The 22963-nt window shown below is 49.0% G+C and overlaps 1 protein-coding gene and 1 long non-coding RNA gene across 5 annotated transcripts in view; one reads left to right on the forward strand and one right to left on the reverse strand.

Moving 5' to 3' along the window:
- LOC146808631 (immunoglobulin superfamily member 1-like) overlaps nt 1-22963 on the forward strand; it is a 345056-nt gene that overhangs the window by 57605 nt on the left and 264488 nt on the right. For 3 of the 4 annotated variants that reach the window (XR_014968019.1, XM_085623663.1, XM_085623662.1), the window contains exons 2-3: nt 18592-18632; nt 18777-18926. The exons of the other annotated variant lie outside the window; for it this stretch is intronic. Coding sequence is in view for 2 of the 3 variants with exons in the window: in XM_085623663.1 (XP_085479789.1) it covers nt 18605-18632; nt 18777-18926 (178 nt within the window). In the remaining variant the exon portion in view is untranslated. The remainder of the gene's footprint in view (nt 1-18591; nt 18633-18776; nt 18927-22963) is intronic. 4 annotated transcript variants of the gene reach the window in all.
- The window catches only part of LOC146808632 (uncharacterized), a 119053-nt gene continuing 99746 nt past the window's right edge, over nt 3657-22963 (reverse strand). The window contains exon 3 of the long non-coding RNA XR_014968020.1: nt 3657-4371. This is a non-coding gene — a long non-coding RNA (uncharacterized LOC146808632). The remainder of the gene's footprint in view (nt 4372-22963) is intronic.

The following is a 22963-nucleotide window of genomic DNA, read 5'->3' on the forward strand; positions in this document are numbered from 1 at the left end:
ATACTGAGGAATATTCCTTTATAGTCACTTTTACAGGATCCACATTTTTCATTAATCATACATCTTCTCCTGTGTAATCCCAGACCTCTGCCTTTACTGTCTTTTTCTGTTCTTTTGGTAGTTCTTCAGGGTTAAATACAGCAAATGCCTCAGTAATCTCAGGTTCCATATTAGCCATAGTCATTTTATATAGTACATCTTCATCAGGGGTCTCAAATGGGAGTCTCAAACCATCGGGAGTGCAAAATATGGTGCAATTCATTTTCCACAATAAATCTCTTCCTAACAAATTTACAGGGCTTGAATCACACACGACAAAGCGGTGCATTTCAGAACATTTCCCTATGTTAACTTTTACTGGTTCAGTGCGATACGTTTTAATCTGTCTGTTGGGTACCCCAACTACTTGGATTGTTTCATCCGAGAGAGGAAGGTTTTTAACATCAGCTGACCTGACAGTTGAACGAGTAGCACCAGTATCTACTAGGACAGTAATATTTTCATCATTTACCATCGACAAAAGGGCCTGTCTGGTCTACTTCTAGAGTTGCGCCAAGTACGCACTCTTCTTCCTCCCCTCGGCACCGTCAATAGCTTTCTTCTGACTCACTCTCATCGCGTTGTAACCAATACTGTGAAACAGCACTAGCGCGCGGCAGCTTAGTTACCTGTTCTTCGTTGTAGAATCCTGGCTCATTACTGTATTTCTGAGGAGTTACGTTCTGTGGAAAAGGCGGTTTTGGCGCCTGATTCTGTTGGGCAACAACCTGCTGCTGTCGCAGTGGTTGAAAACTCACTTCTTTCTGCACCTGCGAATTCAATGATGCATTATAACCATTAGTACTCGGGGGAAATTTACACTCGGATTTCCAGTGCCCTATTCTTCCGCAATTATGACATGGCCACTTCTTTTTGGCTTCTTCTATATTAAATTGTCCCTTTCCCTTTCCAACATTAAATTTAGGTTTCATACTTGCACCATTTGCCTGTTCAATTAATTGAGAATCCTGTCTTTCTGCCACCTTTACCTGTGCCCACATAGCTTTTTCTTTTAACTTACGCTGTTTGGCTTCAATTTCATCACTAAAATATTTGGCATGTCTCAGTACTTGATCTATTTTCTTATTTTGCCAGTCTACTGTATGCTGCTTCATCATTTCACTTATTTCTGGGCGCAGCCCATACACAAATTGGTATACAAAGTGACTTAAATCCTTTTCACTCAAATTTTCAACACCACTGAACTGCTTAAAGGCGAGGATCAACCTCTCATAATAAGCGTATACTGATTCCTTAGTTTCCTGATGAGTCCTGTCAATTTTTACCCAATCAGTCTCCTTGGGAGGTACTTTGTTTTTCAGAAAGGTAATTACGTGTTCATATTTTGTCATCACTTCTGGATCAGGGGCACCTGTTTTGGGGTCTCTAGGGTATTCTTGTGTAGGCCAATTTATCATTATTTTACACTCTGTCCATAAATCTGATGGTACTATTATATCAAAAAGACTATTTAAATCAATCCATAAAACTTTTGATAACTTTACAAATCTATCCACTTGCCTATACCACTCGACTGGCTTTTCGCGTAGTCGAGGGAAATCATTGGTAAATGACAAAATATCTTGTCTAGTCCAAGGGACATGTACATATCCTCCTCCTGGAATTTCTCTCATGGGGCATTCTGTTACTACCTTTTCTTTTTTTCTTACGGGGAAAGCTGCAAATGTTTTGTCTGAGACATCATCTCGTTTTCGGAAACATCTACTCTTCCATTTATCTACATCTCCCCATTTTCTTAACAAAATGATTATGTCTTTAATCTGAGTTGTTCTTCCTGTGGTATTCAGATTTTCAATATCTTTTTCAGAAAAATCTACTCTATGGTTTTTGTAAAGCTTTTACTTTTTCGAAGTCTATACCCTTTTCATTTGCCACTTCTTCTAGTCTCTCATGTAGATTTCTTGCTCTCCAGGTTATACTTTTACATAAAAATAGTAATTCTTCATCCTGATAGGCTTTTAACTTTTCTGTGGGGATAGTCCCTACTATTAATTCTTCCAAAACAATCTTCAGCTTGGCCACATCTATAGATTGGGATTCTTTATCTTTCTGCTGCAAACTCCTTAGCCATTCACTTAATTCATCTGAAGTAGGCCCTACACTATCTTTTTCAATAGTTTGTTGTGCTAAACTCTTTGGTGATCCTGGGACTGATTCTGTCGTCATTATTATTCTATCCACTAGACTTTGATTCACTGTCAAATTTTTAGGCGTACTTTGTTCTGGAATACCTGTTGTTTGTCTCCATGGGTTCTCGTTGGCAATTTTCTCTAGTCTCTCATTTTGTTTATTACTGTTATAAGGAATCGTCAGACAATGCTCACTATCCTTCTGTTTATCAAAAATAGGCATTACAGGTCCTATAGTTACTGGAACTGTTACGGCTTCCAAGTTTTTTGTTAATTCCCTAATTTTCTCAGTTAATTCTCTAGAATTAAGACCCCTAGTTGGAGACGCTCTGCTCCTGAGAAATAAAACCAGAGTTTCACAAGTAGCCTGAATGCTATTTCATTTACGCACTTTCATACGGAAAATGTAGTTCATTCACACAGAATTCCGTCTTTCCCGAGAACAGCGAACAGTCTGTCCTACTACAGAATTATGACACACTTTAATAAAGTAGCACTTCCCTCTACTTTATCCTTCTAGCAAGCTTAGGGAACACCTATTACCTTTCCAGTGATAAGCGTAATCAGAGTGCCTTTTGGACTCCTGGTACCTAAGACCAAAATTTCACAGGTGACCTTCGCTACCATCAATTTCTCTCATAAAGAAAATGTCCCTAATGGCAACACACGACGATGTTACCGAATCGAACCCAGACAATGCGTTGTGCAACTCCAATCGTCACACATTTTCCCCATGTACCTACAGGGCAACAACAATTCCGTCTTTCCCAAGAGCAGCGCTTACCTCTGCTCTACTACGGAACCATTACAAACTTCCGACTTCCTACATCCCAGAAGCCGTCAAACAACATAGAACTCGACGCGACTCAACATAGAGTGTTAATACATAAACCAATACTTTCCCACAATCAATAATCAATAAGCAATTTACAAGCAATAATCACCAAACCAAAACAATAAAAACCATCATACTGCTACCAGAAAAACTGATCTAGCGTAAAACTGGGAAATGGGGAACAACATTTACCGATACCCTCCCTGCGTCACAGACCCGACGTCACACTAGCTCATTCACACACGCAGTCATTGGTGGGGCACATAACACCAACACTCATACGTCTCTCTCATGAGTCTGCACACACAGGAGGGATGAGTAATTCAAGCGCTGAACATGTGGGGGGAAATACCTTATATAACCTATAGGTAGAGAAAAGTTATTTTACAAAATATACATTAATATCCTTCGCTTAAAGATCCCTAGTCTCAAACATCAAGGCACTCCACCCACCTGGTCAATGGACCATTTTAGTTGGATTGGTTGATGGTGATTTAGAACCAGCTAAAACACAATTTAAGACTCAGAATCCTTATTTCCCTCAATGAAACCACACACTCATATTTTTGTTAATCAATATTTGTTTATCTAAATTTTCATAATTTTAATAATGATTATTATTTGCATTTGTCTCGTCAAAGTTTAGGGTTTTAGATCAATTCAAATAAATCGCAGAACATCATATTTACCTAATTTGGCTATTTGAAGTCCTCTAATTCATTGGCTCTGCATAACCAAAATTTGTCGTAAATTGTCCAAAAAGCAGGCCAAAGCTCAAAGCTATCTGCTCAGCACGCTACAGTCCCAATTTATCAAAGGACCAGAAATCGTGCAAGCATATATCATAGCCCATGGATTTTTAGAAAAAGTTTGCAGTCATCAAGCGGTCGGGCAGCATCTGGATCTTCAGAAAAGGAGTCACAACGAACGTGGAAAAATGATGAATGAAAGAAAGAGAGATCATCACCCGCTGCTGTCCCCTCCCGATTCCACCAGCCTTTTTATAATAAAACAAGTCATAGAAGATACAAATTTAAACTTTAGAGCCGTCGTGATTGGCTGGTTGAGATCGCACAACCAATATTTCAAGATTTTCAGTACAGTTCGAGGGGTGAGGTCATTGGTTAGCGAAGTATCGGCTTGTTCCGGTTTACTGCAAGGTTGATTGTTCCCGTGTCTTGGCGAGTGTCCTGTTTCGTCTCCTTGACCAGGGACAGTTTGTGCAAAGGTCGCTACGAGGTTTAGGAGATTTCTTGCACATGCGCAGCTCACTTCACGTCTCATGAGACAGAGGCCACTTCTGCGTGTGGCGACAGCGGCCATATTGGATTTAGGCCCAAACGCCAACTTAAGCGAAACAAACACAAAAGAATAATTAATTCATGGAAATGGTGATCCTAATGTTAACCCCTTGCTAATCCCTCTATGTGCTTGTATTTATCTAGCATATAGCGACATTTAAAGCAATTATATTCACCTTTTTCGATCCTCCTCAAGGGTGCAACATCACAAAGCAACATATATCATGCAGCATTCTATTTCTACATATACTATTGTTAATATGCGTACAGATTTTAGTTATAAGAGTTATTTATCCGTGCAATTAGCAAATCCCATGTGTATTTTAGTATTAATAATGTTGATTAATATACATGCAACATTTGTTTAATAATATTATAATTAATAGATTATATAATTAGTATTTTCATGCAAAAATAGAGGAGGTATACAAAATGTTGCACTACCTGCTCCATCAATTGCATACAAAATCAGACCCTCTATTTACATGGTTCTAGACTATGGAACTAACACCCCCTCCTCTATACCTCAGATTTGCTCTCCACCCCTTTTATTTCAGGATCCACATCCTTATTATCTTCCTCTCACTCAATGACTGATCTCGCTCCCACACTCATTCCATCTGCTGCTCCCCGGTTTCGCTTTGTGTGTCCTCCACAAGCCTCGGTAGTCCTGTTTATGGTTAAGTTCACCTGTTCCTATGCATAGCACTCCACCGCTCTCAGGGGCCAGATTCATCCTTTACAATCCCCTCTAACAGAACCCCGCGCAGTGTAAGCAGTGTATGGATGTTGTATGTCATGACTGGAGTAGTGCATTTAGCAGGATGTGACCTGGTTGTGCATCAAATATGATAAGGCCATACGCCGTGCCCTGTGTGCACCCAAACAGGTCTTCGGCGTGGTGGTTTATGATGTCCCAGAACTTCAATATCAATGTAGGACCATATTTCACAGTAAATAGTTATGTACTGCAATTGAAGTGCTGTTATGGTTCTTGTAGGAAGGTGGATATCTGACTATGGTTACCCCCAAATTTTTGCCTAGTGTCTAGCTGGTTTTTCGACTTAGTTGGCCTGAGATCCTGCCATTCAGGCTCTCAGGCTATCTGCTCTCTCTTTAAAATGGACTCCATGTACCCTAGGTACATACCCAATTGGTTGGATCACCCTGTCAGCCCCTGTACCAGTGTACACTAGGTACCCAGGGCATTGGTGTACCCAAGGCCTGCCCGGGGCTGAAGCATGTATTATGCCACCCCAGGCTTGGCCTAACAAATCTGACACAACTGGCTGATCACTCAGCTGGGGTAAGTTGGTGTAACCACCTCTTACTTAGGTGTAGTATACCTATACCTAACCTTAAATGGGACACCTGGTAACCTATAAGTCACTCCTATGGCAGGCCTTAACAATCCTGAAGGCAGAGTGCTTGGTTCCATGTGAGATGGTGCTCTGGCATGAGCTGAGCCTGTCTGCAGTGGTCGGAACAACTTCCTTCTACTGTTTCCAGATATCGTCATACCATATACTCTTAAGTGCATTATGAACCTCGCGGTTAAATGCTAACTTTGGTTTGGCTCTATCAAAACATGTCGAGTAAGGTGTCATACGAATTGGAATACTAACCCCTCGCCAATTCTGGCGACGGGGTTAGCATTCCACCCTTCTAGAGGGACACGACATGTACAGTACCTGAAACCCGGGTAAAATCAGACATAGCCTCAGCTCCACAAAATGGATGCTGCCACCACAGACACAAGTCTGCCCTCCTGCTGCTGGGAGTCCTTCCAGCTTGGGAGGTGTGGACAAAGGGTTTCCTGCCAGGGGAGGTGCGTGCACCACCCCAGACAGGATTTTGTGTATTGGTCAGGTAGGGCTTGAAAGAAACCAGACATGCCTGTGGCTCACAAGGAGCCTCGGGGCATATGCCAGTTCAAACCGGTCCTGGGGCACACCAGTCCCGGGCCTGGGGCGAGCTGGACAAAGAATTGGGGGTGTAACCACCCCCCTTCCTGGTCCCACCCTTAGGGAGGGACCTAGCAGGTAGTCCGGCCCCTAGAATCCGCTTAAAGGTAGGAGCTGTGTCCTAAGACTTCAGACATCCTGGAATCAACTTAAAACTAAGAAGAAGACGGGAACTTCGACGCTCTGCCGCACAGAGGACTGAAGCCAATCTCCCCTGTGGTCAGGGAGTGACCACCTTGCTAACGCAAGCACCATCCAGCGAATCAACGTCTGCTTTGCCGCCGCCTCCCGCCGGAGCCCGAGCCCAGAGACTGACAAGACCTGGACCTCCAGACCTCTCACCGCCCGATCCACAGTCCCTGCAAAGAGGAGACCCGTGGAGGCACCGAGACACGTGGAGCCAGCCACCTTGAAACGACTACGACAAGCTGACCAGTGCAACAACCGAGGCTCCCTCCAAGTTGTGCTTTGGGTCCTGAGAAGCCCAACCCTCGAGCAGCATCTGCACCAAAGGTGAGCCCTCCAGCATCTCCACGATCTGCGTGGGGCCCTTCTGCATTTTGCCACTCGACGCGCCTAACCGGTTGCTGGCCCGCTGGCTAGTGGCCATCTTGGCGACGAAATCTACGACAAACACCGCTGGTCTGGTTGCTCCAGACTGGCCCTTGCTCCCCTCCAAAGGAGCAGTTCCTCTGACCTTGCTGGTCAGAACTATCAGCTTAAACTCCTTGCCTACAACAATTGCTTTTGCCAAGGCTTGTTTGCTTCAATCAAGTCGCCGACACCGCCGACAGCGAGAGCCTGCGTGGGACAGCTCGTGACTCGACTCCTGGACGTCGTCGACCTTCAGGGACCACGTGGCTGCAGAGTCAAGCTACACCTCATCACCTGTTTGCACCCGACATCGCCTGGTACCCACCTGGTGCCACGCTGGTCACTGGCTAGTGACTGTGAACACTGTCCCCTCTGCTTACAGGTCTTCAACATCGCCGATCCACTCTTGGATCCACTGCATCTCTTCCCGACCGACCGCCTGCAGCACTTTTGTCTACAGGCCCCACGGAACAGATAGAAGAAACCCGACGCACTTCGAGGCCTATGCACCCGCTTCCTGTGGGTGAGGTAAAGCTGGCACTCCGGTGCCCAAGTGTAGTATTACATCTCTAGTGCCTGTGTTCCAAATCTTAAGTTCCTAGGTCATCCGGAAGATTCCTTTTGCAGTAACTTTGTACTTTTTACGCACCCATTGAAACCTATGGGAGCACGCGTGTGACTATTTGCTCTGCACACGCCACCCGTGGACCTCCTGGTCACTAACTGAAGTTAGCTCCTTGTAGGCCCAGCGATTCTAGAGGCCCTAGGCCTTTTCCCTTTTCTGTTCGTGGTACTTATACCACTATTTTAGTATATGGTTCGAGTGGCCACCAGGGCCTATCCATATAAAGTGCAACTTCTGTGTATTCTGTGATAATCTTGTTTGACGATTTGTGCTCCTGTGCTCATAAAGAGACTAGGGGTTACTCTGAGAAATAAATACATATATATTTTGAATATATATCTGTGTGGTGTCCTTTCATTGGTATAAAAGGGGGTTACTATTGGTAAAACAGCTTGCTTAACACGCATCACGAGTTTAGCCTCAAAGACTGCTTAGCCTACGCTACCACTAGGGCAGCTAGTCCGAAAAGGTTGACTTACAACCACACCATAAGGGTTGCTTGGCATGGTACAAGGTGGTCACTAGAACTAGTGAACAGCATATACCAGGCCAACTTCTCACATTGGTGAGCAGCGGTTGGATTTGAGCTTGCTGTGTTTTACCATTGTAATCTCTTGGTTACCAATTGAAAGATCACATAGGTACCTGTAGGTACATATAAAACAAGATTAGATATACTTAAGTTCTACTGAACTTAGTTGTTGTAGAGCAAAGGGAGTAGCACACCCTGACTACAACTACTAGATAGGTTTAGTAGGTAAACCCAAGTGTAGGTAGATTGCAACACATCCACCCACACTTAAGAGCAATGGCTGGGGCAGAGGGGTCCACTGTACCCATCTCTGTTGAGAGTGACCCCCCGAGGGCACCATCCATCTATGCTACCCTTAATCAGAATGAGCTCAGGCATTTGGCAACTCTTAGAGGCCTTAAACAGCCCAAGAACCCTACCTCTGCTGTGCTCAGAGAGCTCTTACAGAATGATGAGAATCAAAAAGAGCTCCAGAAAGCTTCCCAGTTAGCCCCCTTAGGGACAGGAACAGGAGGCCCCCTTTCTGAAGATGCCACTGAGACACCCCTTTCCAATAGTCACCCCTTAGATGGGATGCCTACCACAGAGGAAGAAAGTGATGGGGATACAGACAGTGGTGAGGATGAAGGGAGAACTAGCCCAGTGCCAAGTGTTATACTTGGCCCAGCTAAACCAAGGCTATTGGGGACTGACAGTGGGTTCACCCCACTGGATCTCCCCAGTGGACTTAACCCAGGGCTTGGAAGGCAAAGGAATCGCTCAGGTGACTCCAATGCTTCCCATGGCTCTAGAGGCTCTCAAGGTCACTCCAGGAGAAGGATGACCACCCCTCAGAGGAGGGAACATGAGGCCAAGATGCAAGAAGCCCAGCTGAGGATCAGGAAGCAGGAGCTAGAAGTAGCCCTGATGGAAGAGAAATTGAGCAAGGCTAGGCAGCATAGAGAGAGTGGGTCTATACCCACTGGTGGCAGCAATGTCCCTAGGGACAAAGATAGGGTCTTTGACAATAGGAACCTGTCCAAGATTGTGCCCCCCTACAAAAGTGGGGATGACATCCACAAATGGATGACTGCTCTTGAGAGAGCCTGCAAAGTGCAGCAGGTTCCTGAAGACCAGTGGGCAGCAATCTTATGGCTCTCCTTTGAGGGGAGAGGCAGAGATAGACTCCTCACTGTTAGAGAAGAGGATGTCAGAAATTACAGAGTCCTGAAGAGTGACCTAGTTGATGGGTTAGGCTTAACCACTGAACAGTACAGGTTAATGTTCAGAGACACCCAGAAGACACAGACCCAGGACTGGTCTGAATATGTGGAATGTGCCACTAAGGCTTTGGAGGGTTGGTTGCTGGGAAGTAAGGTGTCTGATTATACAGGATTGTACAATTTGATGATGAGAGAGCAGATTTTAAGTAATTGTCAAAACCAGCTTCTCCATCAACACCTGGTAGACTCAGATTTGACCTCTCCCCGAGAATTGGGAAAGAGGGCAGATAAATGGGTCAGGACCAGGATCAGGCCTAAAAACCAGGGTGGTGACCAAAAGAAAGATACCACCAAGCCTCAAGAGAAGGGTGGGGATAAAGAAAAAGAGAAACCTTCCTCAGGGCCCCAAAACTCCACACAGGGTGGTGGGCCCCAAGCTCCCTCCTCTACCACAGCTAAAAAGCCCTACTGCCATGAGTGTAAAACTCCTGGGCATTGGAAAACTGACAGCGGTTGCCCAAGGGCTAAAAACAAAACTGTTCCTCCAATTACTCCTGTCACACCACCTATTACTGTCAGCAGTAATCCCCCAGGTGGTGGGAGTGCCCCCAGAAATCTGGGTGGGTTTACTTGGGGAACACAGGGGGACCCTGGCTTAGCCAATTCCCCTACAGCAACCACTCTTGTCTGTGATGGTGGCATGGGGTTTGCCAACTTCACTGCCTGTCCCAACACTTTGGGCAGGTACAGACAGGAGCCCTACATCAATGGTACAAAAGCTGAGGCCTACAGAGACACTGGAGCTAGCATCACAATGGTGGCCCATTGGCTAGTTCCCTCTGAGCAGCTTTTGCCTGGTTTCTCCTACCAGGTGACTAACATTGATGGTAAACAGAACAGTCATCCCATGGCAGAGGTATGCCTCAGCTGGGGAGGGGTCACTGGCCCTAAAAGGGTAGCAGTGTCCCCAACCTTGCCTGTAGACTGCTTACTGGGGAATGACTTAGAACTCTCAGCTTGGGCTGGAGTTGAACAAGACACCCATTCTAAAATGGTAGGCCTGTCACAAAAGGGTAGGGGGGTTGTGCCATTCACAACCCCTGTCCAAATAGATTTCCTCCCTGAAAAGGTTGGAAGGGCAGTGGTAGCCACAGCCCAGGTACAGACAGACTTCCCTGTAGAGACTGGCAGAGCTGTGACAGTCACAGCTCAAACACAAACTGAGTGCCCCCCTGAAAAGGTTGGCAAGGCTGTTATGGTCTCAGCCCACACTCAGACTGACCTAGGTGTAGTGAAGCCTGAAACAATGGATCACTCCACACAAACTGAGAGTAGTGGGGAGGAAGAAAAGTCTCCCTCTCCCCAGACATTAGGAAAAGGTCAGCCTCCTCAGGGATCTGACCTCACCCCTTGTGAAGGAACTGCCCCAGAGGTAGCCAGGCCTGGCCTGGCAGAGCCTCTGATGTCAGTGGCCCCTTCCAAGGTGGGACCCAGTCTAGTGCAGGTAGCCTGCCTCTCTCTACCCTGCCTCAGTCAGCCCAGGGCTGCAGAGGTCAGGGAGGCCAGTGGACCCCAGGAGGGCCCCTGTCCACAAGAACCCCCCCTTCAAAAGAATGAGGATTGCCTGGTTAGTTGCCCTAGCCAGGTGATGGGTAAAAACATTCCTGAGGGATCCCCTTTACAGGTAGTTAGGGACCTCCCCCAGAGGGATTCTGTTGGGCACAGGCAAACCTGGGACCTTAGGGCCCCGACCCTGACCTGTCCCTCCAGTAAGCCCACAAAAGGGACCCAGCCTCCAGCTTTAGGTAGCCAGAGGCTGACCCTGAGAGCACAGTGCAACTCAGTTAAGGAAAGAAAGGCATCCATGGTGAAGGATGATTGGAGGAAGCTGAGGCCTCACTTTGAGGACACTCACTTCAGTACTCCATCTCAACACCAGCCTTTTACTTTGCCAAGACACGCCAAAGGTAGAGATTCCCTATGGTGGAGACCCTCTGATACCCTTAGGGTGAGGGATTGCTTAGTGGACCATGAGACAGGGGGTAACCATGCCAGTGCTGGTTCCTCCTTATATGGCCACTTGGGCAATATAGGCTTACCTGGTCAAGGTCAGCCTTATCTCCCTTCGTTTGGGGGGGGGTTGTGTAGGAAGGTGGATATCTGACTATGGTTACCCCCAAATTTTTGCCTAGTGTCTAGCTGGTTTTTCGACTTAGTTGGCCTGAGATCCTGCCATTCAGGCTCTCAGGCTATCTGCTCTCTCTTTAAAATGGACTCCATGTACCCTAGGTACATACCCAATTGGTTGGATCACCCTGTCAGCCCCTGTACCAGTGTACACTAGGTACCCAGGGCATTGGTGTACCCAAGGCCTGCCCGGGGCTGAAGCATGTATTATGCCACCCCAGGCTTGGCCTAACAAATCTGACACAACTGGCTGATCACTCAGCTGGGGTAAGTTGGTGTAACCACCTCTTACTTAGGTGTAGTATACCTATACCTAACCTTAAATGGGACACCTGGTAACCTATAAGTCACTCCTATGGCAGGCCTTAACAATCCTGAAGGCAGAGTGCTTGGTTCCATGTGAGATGGTGCTCTGGCATGAGCTGAGCCTGTCTGCAGTGGTCGGAACAACTTCCTTCTACTGTTTCCAGATATCGTCATACCATATACTCTTAAGTGCATTATGAACCTCGCGGTTAAATGCTAACTTTGGTTTGGCTTTATCAAAACATGTCGAGTAAGGTGTCATACGAATTGGAATACTAACTCCTCGCCAATTCTGGCGACGGGGTTAGCATTCCACCCTTCTAGAGGGACACGACATGTACAGTACCTGAAACCCGGGTAAAATCAGACATAGCCTCAGCTCCACAAAATGGATGCTGCCACCACAGACACAAGTCTGCCCTCCTGCTGCTGGGAGTCCTTCCAGCTTGGGAGGTGTGGACAAAGGGTTTCCTGCCAGGGGAGGTGCGTGCACCACCCCAGACAGGATTTTGTGTATTGGTCAGGTAGGGCTTGAAAGAAACCAGACATGCCTGTGGCTCACAAGGAGCCTCGGGGCATATGCCAGTTCAAACCGGTCCTGGGGCACACCAGTCCCGGGCCTGGGGCGAGCTGGACAAAGGATTGGGGGTGTAACCACCCCCCTTCCTGGTCCCACCCTTAGGGAGGGACCTAGCAAGTAGTCCGGCCCCTAGAATCCGCTTATAGGTAGGAGCTGTGTCCTAAGACTTCAGACATCCTGGAATCAACTTAAAACTAAGAAGAAGACGGGAACTTCGACGCTCTGCCGCACAGAGGACTGAAGCCAATCTCCCCTGTGGTCAGGGAGTGACCACCTTGCTAACGCAAGCACCATCCAGCGAATCAACGTCTGCTTTGCCGCCGCCTCCCGCCGGAGCCCGAGCCCAGAGACTGACAAGACCTGGACCTCCAGACCTCTCACCGCCCGATCCACAGTCCCTGCAAAGAGGAGACCCGTGGAGGCACCGAGACACGTGGAGCCAGCCACCTTGAAACGACTACGACAAGCTGACCAGTGCAACAACCGAGGCTCCCTCCAAGTTGTGCTTTGGGTCCTGAGAAGCCCAACCCTCGAGCAGCATCTGCACCAAAGGTGAGCCCTCCAGCATCTCCACGATCTGCGTGGGGCCCTTCTGCATTTTGCCACTCGACGCGCCTAACCGGTTGCTGGCCCGCTGGCTAGTGGCCATCTTGGCGACGAAATCTACGACAAACACCGCTGGTCTGGTTGCTCCAGACTGGCCCTTGCTCCCCTCCAAAGGAGCAGTTCCTCTGACCTTGCTGGTCAGAATTATCAGCTTAAACTCCTTGCCTATAACAATTGCTTTTGCCAAGGCTTGTTTGCTTCAATCAAGTCGCCGACACCGCCGACAGTGAGAGCCTGCGTGGGACAGCTCGTGACTCGACTCCTGGACGTCGTCGACCTTCAGGGACCACGTGGCTGCAGAGTCAAGCTACACGTCATCACCTGTTTGCACCCGACATCGCCTGGTACCCACCTGGTGCCACGCTGGTCACTGGCTAGTGACTGTGAACACTGTCCCCTCTGCTTACAGGTCTTCAACATCGCCGATCCACTCTTGGATCCACTGCATCTCTTCCCGACCGACCGCCTGCAGCACTTTTGTCTACAGGCCCCACGGAACAGATAGAAGAAACCCGACGCACTTCGAGGCCTATGCACCCGCTTCCTGTGGGTGAGGTAAAGCTGGCACTCCGGTGCCCAAGTGTAGTATTACATCTCTAGTGCCTGTGTTCCAAATCTTAAGTTCCTAGGTCATCCGGAAGATTCCTTTTGCAGTAACTTTGTACTTTTTACGCACCCATTGAAACCTATGGGAGCACGCGTGTGACTATTTGCTCTGCACACGCCACCCGTGGACCTCCTGGTCACTAACTGAAGTTAGCTCCTTGTAGGCCCAGCGATTCTAGAGGCCCTAGGCCTTTTCCCTTTTCTGTTCGTGGTACTTATACCACTATTTTAGTATATGGTTCGAGTGGCCACCAGGGCCTATCCATATAAAGTGCAACTTCTGTGTATTCTGTGATAATCTTGTTTGACGATTTGTGCTCCTGTGCTCATAAAGAGACTAGGGGTTACTCTGAGAAATAAATACATATATATTTTGAATATATATCTGTGTGGTGTCCTTTCATTGGTATAAAAGGGGGTTACTATTGGTAAAACAGCTTGCTTAACACGCATCACGAGTTTAGCCTCAAAGACTGCTTAGCCTACGCTACCACTAGGGCAGCTAGTCCGAAAAGGTTGACTTACAACCACACCATAAGGGTTGCTTGGCATGGTACAAGGTGGTCACTAGAACTAGTGAACAGCATATACCAGGCCAACTTCTCACAGTTCTGATTTTGACTCTGAAAACCACTGATATTCAACAGTTGTGAACGACAATGTAACCATAACTTGCCCCGTAATGTCCTTCTCATGACCTCACACAGGGTGTCACTGAAGACGTTACATATTAAAGCATTCATGACATGACTGGTAATGTCACACACAAGCACTGATGGCCTCAGTGACATCACTGGAGACATCACACACCCCTTCACCTGCAGCCAGGCGGAGCGCTCAGCCCCATGTCATCACCGCTCTGCATGGCCTTACAATGTAGAGATTGAGTATCCCAGACACAGAACCGACTCCATGTGTGATCACAGGCACCATTTACAATGACTTACATAGACGACTGCATCTGCATCCCTTTAGCTGCATGCCTGTTGCAGCCTGCGAGACAGACTTTGCTTTCTTACTCCATTGAGCACAGCTATAATCATCTATAATTCTATCACCGTTTCACTTTTAGCGTAGAGCCAGGTAAATCAAAATGCCCAGAGATGCCGTATCAAAGGTATTTTTGTTGGTATGGACCAGAGATGCCGCATCAAAGGTATTTTTTGCTTGTATGGACCAGAGATGCCGTATCAAAGGTATTTTTGCTTGTATGGACCAGAGATGCCGTATCAAAGGTATTTTTGTTGGTATGGACCAGAGATGCCGTATCAAAGGTATTTTTGCTTGTATGGACCAGAGATGCCGTATCAAAGGTATTTTTGTTGGTATGGACCAGAGATGCCGTATCAAAGGTATTTTTGTTGGTATGGATTAGAGATGTTTTCATAGATATTGTTGTTTGTATGGACCAGAGATGCCGTATCAAAGGTATTTTTGTTGGTCCGGGCTTTCACTGCCATAACCACCCATAGTGAAATGACTGATGTTGTAAATGATGAAGTAATTACCAGTGATGTCAAATTTCTGCTTTTTAGGTCTCGCCTGACCAGCGCATGCGCTGGTCTGGCGAGACTTATTGAGAGGGCTCCAAAAAGTGCTACCAGGCCAGCCTAGAGCTACAGTGCATGTGCGCGGGCGCGCGCGACGCGCTTTACCGCATTTTACTTTCACTTTGATGTTTGATCGCAATCGCGATCGCTTTTGGGACCTTAAAAGTATTTAGTTATGCAACTGTTGCATGGCTAAACACTTATAAGGTCCCAAAGGCGAGACCTATTGGCTATGCCAATGCTTGTTAACAGTTTTGCTTAAGTCACCTTCGTACTTAATTGTCCTTTAAGAGAGTTGTTCATTGGTTTTTGTTTTATGATAGACCACACCCAGCCCATATCTCATCCAACCCACCCAGGTCCTGTGACAGACCGCTGAATCCGGCCTAGCTGCACACGGCCTTGAGCCGTGAACAGGGGGGCTCTCGCTGCAGGACCATGGCTGCAGTAACCCCCTGAGTCCAGCATCTAGCTCCACGGAATCAGCCTGCCTTCGGCCCTGCACAGCAGCCTCTGGGCATGGGGCCTTCTTGGCCGCTGCCTGGCCCTCTGCCCGGGCACTGACAGGCACTAGAATAAATCACATTGCCTTTAGGCTCAGATGCCAAAGATCCCAATAATGGCTCGTTAACAGATTTCTTTTTGTAACGGGCTGTGAACATGGGCGTCCGCAGAATTTTTTCCGGGGGGGAGGGGCCAAATATTAACGTCATCACCACCCTCCGATATGATATGTGCCCGGTGGGGCACAAGAAACACTGGGGCGCGGGAGGAGCCATGGGAGGCAGGAAGCAGGCCGCATATGATCTCATACACCATGGGGTTGTTGTGTCACAACCATCTTTCTTTTGTGGCACCCCAAAATCCATACCCGCCCTGGTCCCTAAAATTACCCCCTAGCACCCCAAAATCCATACCCACCCTGAACCCTAAAATTACCCCTGCCCCTCCAAAACTCACACCCACCCTCAACCCTAAAATTACACCCCTGGCACCCCAAAACCCATACCCACCATGAACCCTAAAATTACCCCCTAGCACCCCAAAACCCATACCCACCCTGAACCCTAAAATAACCCCTGCCCCCCCAAAACTCTTACCCGCCCTGAACCCTAAAATTACCCCCCTGGCACCCATGACCCATACCCGCCCTGACCCCTAAAATTGTCCCCCTGGCACCGCAAATCCCATACCCATCCTGAACCCTAAAATTACCCCCCTGGCACCCCAAAACCCATACCCACACTGACCCCTAAAATTTTCCCCCTGCACCCCAAAACCCATACCCGCCCTGAACCCTAAAATTTCCCCCCCCCTTGCACCGCAAAACCCATACCCGCCCTGTACCTTAAAATTACCCCCTGGCACCCCAAAACCCATACCCATCCTGAAGCCTAAAGTTACCCCCTGGCACCTCAAAAGATGAACTCTACATTCTGATTGTGTATCGCACCGTCTCCCTGCTCAGGAGGATCTGCTGGTCCGGATCTGCTCGCCCTGGTCCGGTTCTGCTCGCCCTTCTCTGGAGCTGTTCTGCCTGCCCTGTCCCTCTTCCGGACCCACCGAGCCTGCCTCCGTGCACACTGCCTGGACCTACTCTATCTGGCCTGGCTCTTTCTCCACTGCTTCTCTCTCTCCCTTTCTCTCCCCCTCTCTTTGTTCACTCTCACCCCCCCACTGTATCCGTCTCCCCGACCCCACCAAGTCTTCCTCTGTCCCCCCTCTCTCTTCCTCCTCCTCATGTCGGTGATAGGGAGCCCGGGGCCCTCTCTGAAAATGCGAGCTGGAGGTGATGTTAAGTGTGAAAGCACCAAGGTGTGAACAGGGAGGAGAGGCGGGGGAGGGGGTGGGCGGCAGGTAGAGGGTCGAAGGGGGCACTGGCTCTCAGAGAGGTGAGAAGGGGCGGGGAGCAGCCTGAGGACAAAAACAACACCAGAGCAAGAGGCAGACGCTCCGCGGGGAGCCTGGTGTTGTAAAATGAAGAAACGCAGACTTCTTAGCACAACAAAGCAGGCGAAGGGCGCCTTTCACTAGAGCCAAGAACCAGACCCATCGCGAACAAACAGCAGCCACCGGAGAAACCAGCGCTGTCATGAAAACAACAAAGGACAGAGACCTGGAAGTACAACTTACACCTTTAACAAAAGGCAATTCCTGATGCAGGCACCACACGCCAGAACACTATCAATATATAAATCTCCCATCAATGCACACCTGAGAGTGAATAAAAAGATGAGTAGCAAACTAAGGCAGTGACTGACAGACACTAAGCATGGGCGTCTGCAGGGGGGCAAGGAGGGACGCTCCAGGGAGGGGTGCAAGTGCCGCTCCTTGCCCCCCCCCCCCCCCCCCCCCGGACGCCCATGCTTGTGTATGAGCGCTCTGGAGTTAAGGCTCAAGGCAATTTGAGTTGTTCACAGTGCTCGTCACTGGGGCAAAAAGATAATATATTAAAAAAAACATACTTACCGAGCTTCTTCGCCCTCCGTGCTTTCTTCTTGCATGCTGTCAGCGCGACGGCACCTCCTGGAGTCTCAGCCAGCTCCCAAATCCAAATCTTGACGCTGCTCTTATGCTGCCAAAGAGCAGCATGAGAGCATCGCTAGGATTGGCTGGAGCCGGCTGCTTAGACGCTCCGGAAGGCCCTGGGGGCCTGTGCCTGCTCTCCACCCAGATGTCTAAGACAGCTAGGTGGAGAAGTTTAAAGTGCTCATGTCAGGCTAGCCATTGCAAGACTGCCAGCGAAAGTGACATGCGCACTTTAAACTGGAGTGAGCACCGCTCCTCTGCGGCCAGTCAGCAGCAGCGGCCCGCTCTCAAACTGCTCGGGCTGTATCACCATTTCATTTTTCAGCCTTGCTGCACTAGCAGCGGAGGGGGTGAGGGCGATGCGTCTCCGCCCCAATGGGGGAGCGCCGCTGGGTGTAACGCAAGGCACCGCAGGTTGCCGCCTTGCATTACAGTGTGGTGGTGGTGGTGTTACATGGGTGGTGGATGATTGTTCCCACGCATCCCAGATTTACCAACCTGGGAGTGCATCAGAATTGTACGCCTTCCCAGCAGAGGTGCAACGGGGAATAGCTTTATTTCTCCTCTTTGTTTTCTTCATTCTGCAGCACACTTCGAACCAGGAAATTGCCTGAAATGATTGTTTTTGTGCAGTAAGGTGTCGCTTCCTGTACACAACCAATCCTGCCTGCAACGCACACACCCTTGCCACATGACACAAGGGTACCTGCATTGGCGCTAGGCTGCACTAGTGTGGGGGTGCAAGGAGAGCGCCGCAATGCCATATATATTGGTCCTTTCGCGCAGTGCGTCGCAGCAGCTTGTCTCGCTGGGCTGCGTTTAAAAATGATAAATGTGGCGCGGGGTTTTAAGATGAGCACTTCAGAGAGACTCTTTTGAGATGAATGTTTGCGCTCTGCAAGTCTCGCATGTGGCTTTTCTCTGCAGCCATTTCGGTTCCAGCGCGGATTTCTGATTCGTGACACCCTTTTCCCTCTTTCTGCAGGTGATGTCTCAGCATGAGTCCAGCCTGCCTGGGGCCCCTGGGTGAGTACCAGTAAACTTGTGCAGCATCGTGTGTGCGCCTGGATGTGTGGGGGGTGTGTAGAGGGTCTGTTTCTGCTGGAGTGCGCGCGCGTCTGTTTGCATAGCCTTTGTCGGATTACCCATTCTTATGTCTTTCTTATTTAGGAGAGACTGGCCTGGACATCGGTGGTCAGGGATGGATGCCACGACCGAGAGGGAGTCCTGGAGGCTGCTGCAGAGGGCTGGCGCTCTTTCGCCTCTCTCTTGTCTCTCTTGCAGTGTCTTTGAGCGCCCATCTTCCCGTCACATCTGCAAGTCAGTGCTTCAAAACTAAATTAATACTATGGGGAAGAGGGTCCTGGGAGAAGGTGGGTGGGAATGCCGTTTGCCGTTCAGGACTCTACTGACAGCCCATGGATAGTAAGAAGTCTGGGATAAGACTCACCTGAATGTCAAACCTCCACTCATCCAAACAGAGAACACAGAAGCCAGGCAGGAGCGCAGCCGATGGTGCGAGTGTATGTGGAGTTTGGCCGAGCAGTGAGTAAGTGTGACATCCTGATCCGCTCTAACGGCCAGCTGTGGATACAGATGCGCTATCATGGCTTCTCACACTCCGCCCCATCAGGGCAGAAACACATGGGGAGCTGTGAGTCACCTGGAGACAGCAGAGCGAGGCTGGCTTCTGCGGGATCCTGTGGGGTCAGGAGCAGCACAAATCACAGGATGAGTGAGTGAATGAAGCGGCAGACGCTCAGCCTGAGCACACTTCTTGACTTCGATGCACATTGGTCGTTTAGACGCACACACCCTATCCTAGTGACTCTTAGCAGTTTCATAACAGGTGCATTTACTGCTTGTATCACTCTCAATATTCGCCCAGCAAAGAATGAAAGGGTGACTAGACGAACCTGTATGGCAGCCTGTGCCCTACAGGATACATGCATGAATGTACAGGGGCTTCTAGATCCCCTGAGCTGATAGCCATTTACTCAACACCATCACCAGAGCCTGCAGGATTGCTCAGTGAGTTGAACAGTGGCTGCTGAAGCATGTGGTGACTGACAGACAACATGCGAGTTTGAATCCTTGGAAGTCTGACTTCGCCTCCCATTCTTCTGAAGGTCGAAAATGGAGTACCATACATTGGATATGATTCAAAACTGTAATTTACAGCGCTTAGAAACAGCAGTAGCGCGTGATGATGGGTTTTACAAAAACAGTTTGTGCTTTTCACTTTTATTCATCTTCATTTTGCAACCATTAAAGGTGTTAAGAATGTGCAAGCAATCACAGGTGCGGAGATGTGTTTAGTAGTCTATAGGAAACATGTGTTCAGTGGTCTATAGGAAACATGTGTTTAGTATTCTATAGGAAAAAAATAGAGCTGTCAGGAAGTGCAATAGATCAATAAGGAAAGTTCCATTTTGGAAGCCCTTGGCCTGGAAAGGGCAGTGGAGGTGAGTACAAGATGTGGACTCCTGACATTACTAAGGGATGGGGGGGAGCAGAAATACTGGAGGAAGGAGAGCGAAGCCTCTGAGGCGCACATCAAACATCTCTGATCCCAGGAAGAGTTACTGGTCAGTGAAGCCTGGGCCCAGTGTGGGTCTGATCAGGACAGCCCTGTAGGACCAAGGGATCAGGAGAGAGGGGATAACTGCAGCCTTTGAGCCTTTGTGAGGCATACTTCAGCGGATGCGGGTAGCCAGGTGTGATCACTGGTTACACCCTTGGCCTGTGTTGTTGGAGCTGCGTCTGCTTTTATCCCGTGACAATGGACAGTAGAGGAGAGGGCACTTCAAAACGTCAACACGCACAGCAGGAATATCAAAGGACCCAAAAATAAATCAAATAGATGTCTGGATTTGGACTATAAAGGTGGCAGTGTGAGTGTCACAAGCTGTTCAACAGGAGAGAAGATCACCAAGACTTCTCTCTGATGGCTCCAGGACTAGGGAACAAGGTCTGCTAGTCTCCCTGCTGGGTGAGGAGCCACAACTCAGAGAGTCAATACCACTTGCCGTGAGCCTGGAGCACAGATGGCTGCCTGCCTGCCTAGACCCCTGGGTCCTGTAAGGAAGAAAACAGTGTTTGGAGGGAGTGAGGCCCAGCCAGGGTCTTGTTGAGTGGATCCCGGTAAGTAAAGAGTTAGACAAGAGTGCGGGCTGTCCGCTTGTTGTAGTGGAAGTCAGCATCGCTCTTGTGAAAGCTGACGTCGGTGACCACCATTGGCCAAGAGGGAATCACTGCTAAGCCAAGGCTGCTGCTATCTGCAAGCTGAGGTCAGTGACCACCATTGGCCAAGAGGGAATCACTGCTAAGCCAAGGCTGCTGCTATATGCAAGTTGAGGTCAGTGACCACCATTGGCCATGAGGGAATCCCTGCTAAGCCAAGGCTGCTGCTATCTGCAAGCTGAGGTCAGTGACCACCATTGGCCAAGAGGGAATCACTGCTAAGCCAAGGCTGCTGCTATCTGCAAGCTGAGGTCAGTGACCACCATTGGCCAAGAGGGAATCCCTGCTAAGCCAAGGCTGCTGCTATCTGCAAGCTGAGGTCAGTGACCACCATTGGCCAGGAGGGAATCACTGCTAAGCCAAGGCTGCTGCTATCTGCAAGCTGAGGTCAGTGACCACCATTGGCCAAGAGGGAATCCCTGCTAAGCCAAGGCTGCTGCTATCTGCAAGCTGACGTCGGTGACCACCATTGGCCAAGAGGGAATCCCTGCTAAGCCAAGGCTGCTGCTATCTGCAAGCTGAGGTCAGTGACCACCATTGGCCAAGAGGGAATCCCTGCTAAGCCAAGGCTGTTGCTATATGCAAGCTGAGGTCAGTGACCACCATTGGCCAAGAGGGAATCACTGCTAAGCCAAGGTTGCTGCTATATGCAAGCTGAGGTCAGTGACCACCATTGGCCAAGAGGGAATCCCTGCTAAGCCAAGGCTGTTGCTATATGCAAGCTGACGTCGGTGACCACCATTGGCCACGAGGGAATGCCTGCTAAGCCAAGGCTGTTGCTATCTGCAAGCTGAGGTCAGTGACCCTTGTGTGCAAGGAGGGAACCACTATGAAGCCAAAGACATTGCTGGTGTGTGAGCTGTAGTCACTAACCCCATGTACAAAGAGGGGGTCACTGTGAAGCGCTGCCCATTGCCCATGTGTGAACTGAACTGTATGCAAGTAGAGGGCCACCTTCCAGCCAGGGCATCACCCGTGTGGAAGCTGAAGTTGGTGACCCCTAAGTACCAGGAGGGGCCACCGTGAAGCCAGTCCAATGCCCTGGATCACCGGTCCAAGGATGTTGTGAAGAACACTTACTGATTGCCACAAAAGCCATAGAGAAGATGCCTGACACCGACACAGGCCATACAAAGATTGAGGAGGACTGACGAATCACCAGGAAAAGATGGCCGCGGCCCTCAGCTTCAGGAGACTGGACCCTAGAAGAAACACCTCTGTCCTCCGGCACTTGCTCGCCTCCATTGGGCAGGGTATCAAGACTGCTGGAGACTTGCACAAACCAACCCATCAGCATTTGCAGAGCACGGAACTGTTACCCCTGCGTGTATCTGGGCGCTGGGATGTGAGGTCTCTGTTGTGTCAGCTACCCCGTGACAGGTCTTGAAGAGATGGCAGGAAGAGAGAAGAAACGAGCAGTAAAAGGCAACACAGAGGGCAGAAAAACAAGCGAGCAGAAAAGGAAGAACAGAGGACAGAAAAACGAGCAAGAAAGTCAAAACAGAGGGCATAAAAATGAGCAAATACGAACAGAAAAAGGCAAAAAGGACAGCAGAAAAACAAGCAGAAAAAACAGAGCAGAAGAGGGAAAATCAGAGTGTGGAAAAATGAGCAGAAAAGGTAAAACCGAGGGCAGAGTAACAAGCAGAAAAAGTAAAAGAGATGGCAGAAAAAAGAGCAGGAAAAGCAAAACAGAGGTCAAGAAAACGGGCAGAAAAATGAGCAGGAAAGGCAAAACAGAGCAAAAAAGAAAAGAACAGAGGGCAGAGGGCAGAGAAACGAGCAGAAAAGCAAAAGAGAGGGCAGAAAAACAAGCAGGAAATGCAAAACAGACCGAGCAAGAAATGAGCAGAAGAGGCACAAACTGAGGGCAGAAGGTATACAGGCAGCAGAGCACCTGGCCGCTCCCCACTTACTTAATGACCCAGATAGGTCACAGATCCTTGGCCTATCTGGCATTTGCTGGCCTTTACGGTGAGCCCGGCCCTTTGGAGGGCGGTCAGAACCTCCCAGAGGTGCCTCAGGTGCTCGGCCCAGTGGCTGCTGAACACGGCAATATCGTCCAGGTAGGCGGCGCTGAACGCTTCTAGCCCGGCCAGTACTTTATTCACTAG

The sequence above is a fragment of the Triturus cristatus genome, chromosome 8 (assembly GCF_964204655.1).
Source record: "Triturus cristatus chromosome 8, aTriCri1.1, whole genome shotgun sequence".
NCBI classification, from domain to species: Eukaryota; Metazoa; Chordata; class Amphibia; order Caudata; family Salamandridae; genus Triturus; species Triturus cristatus.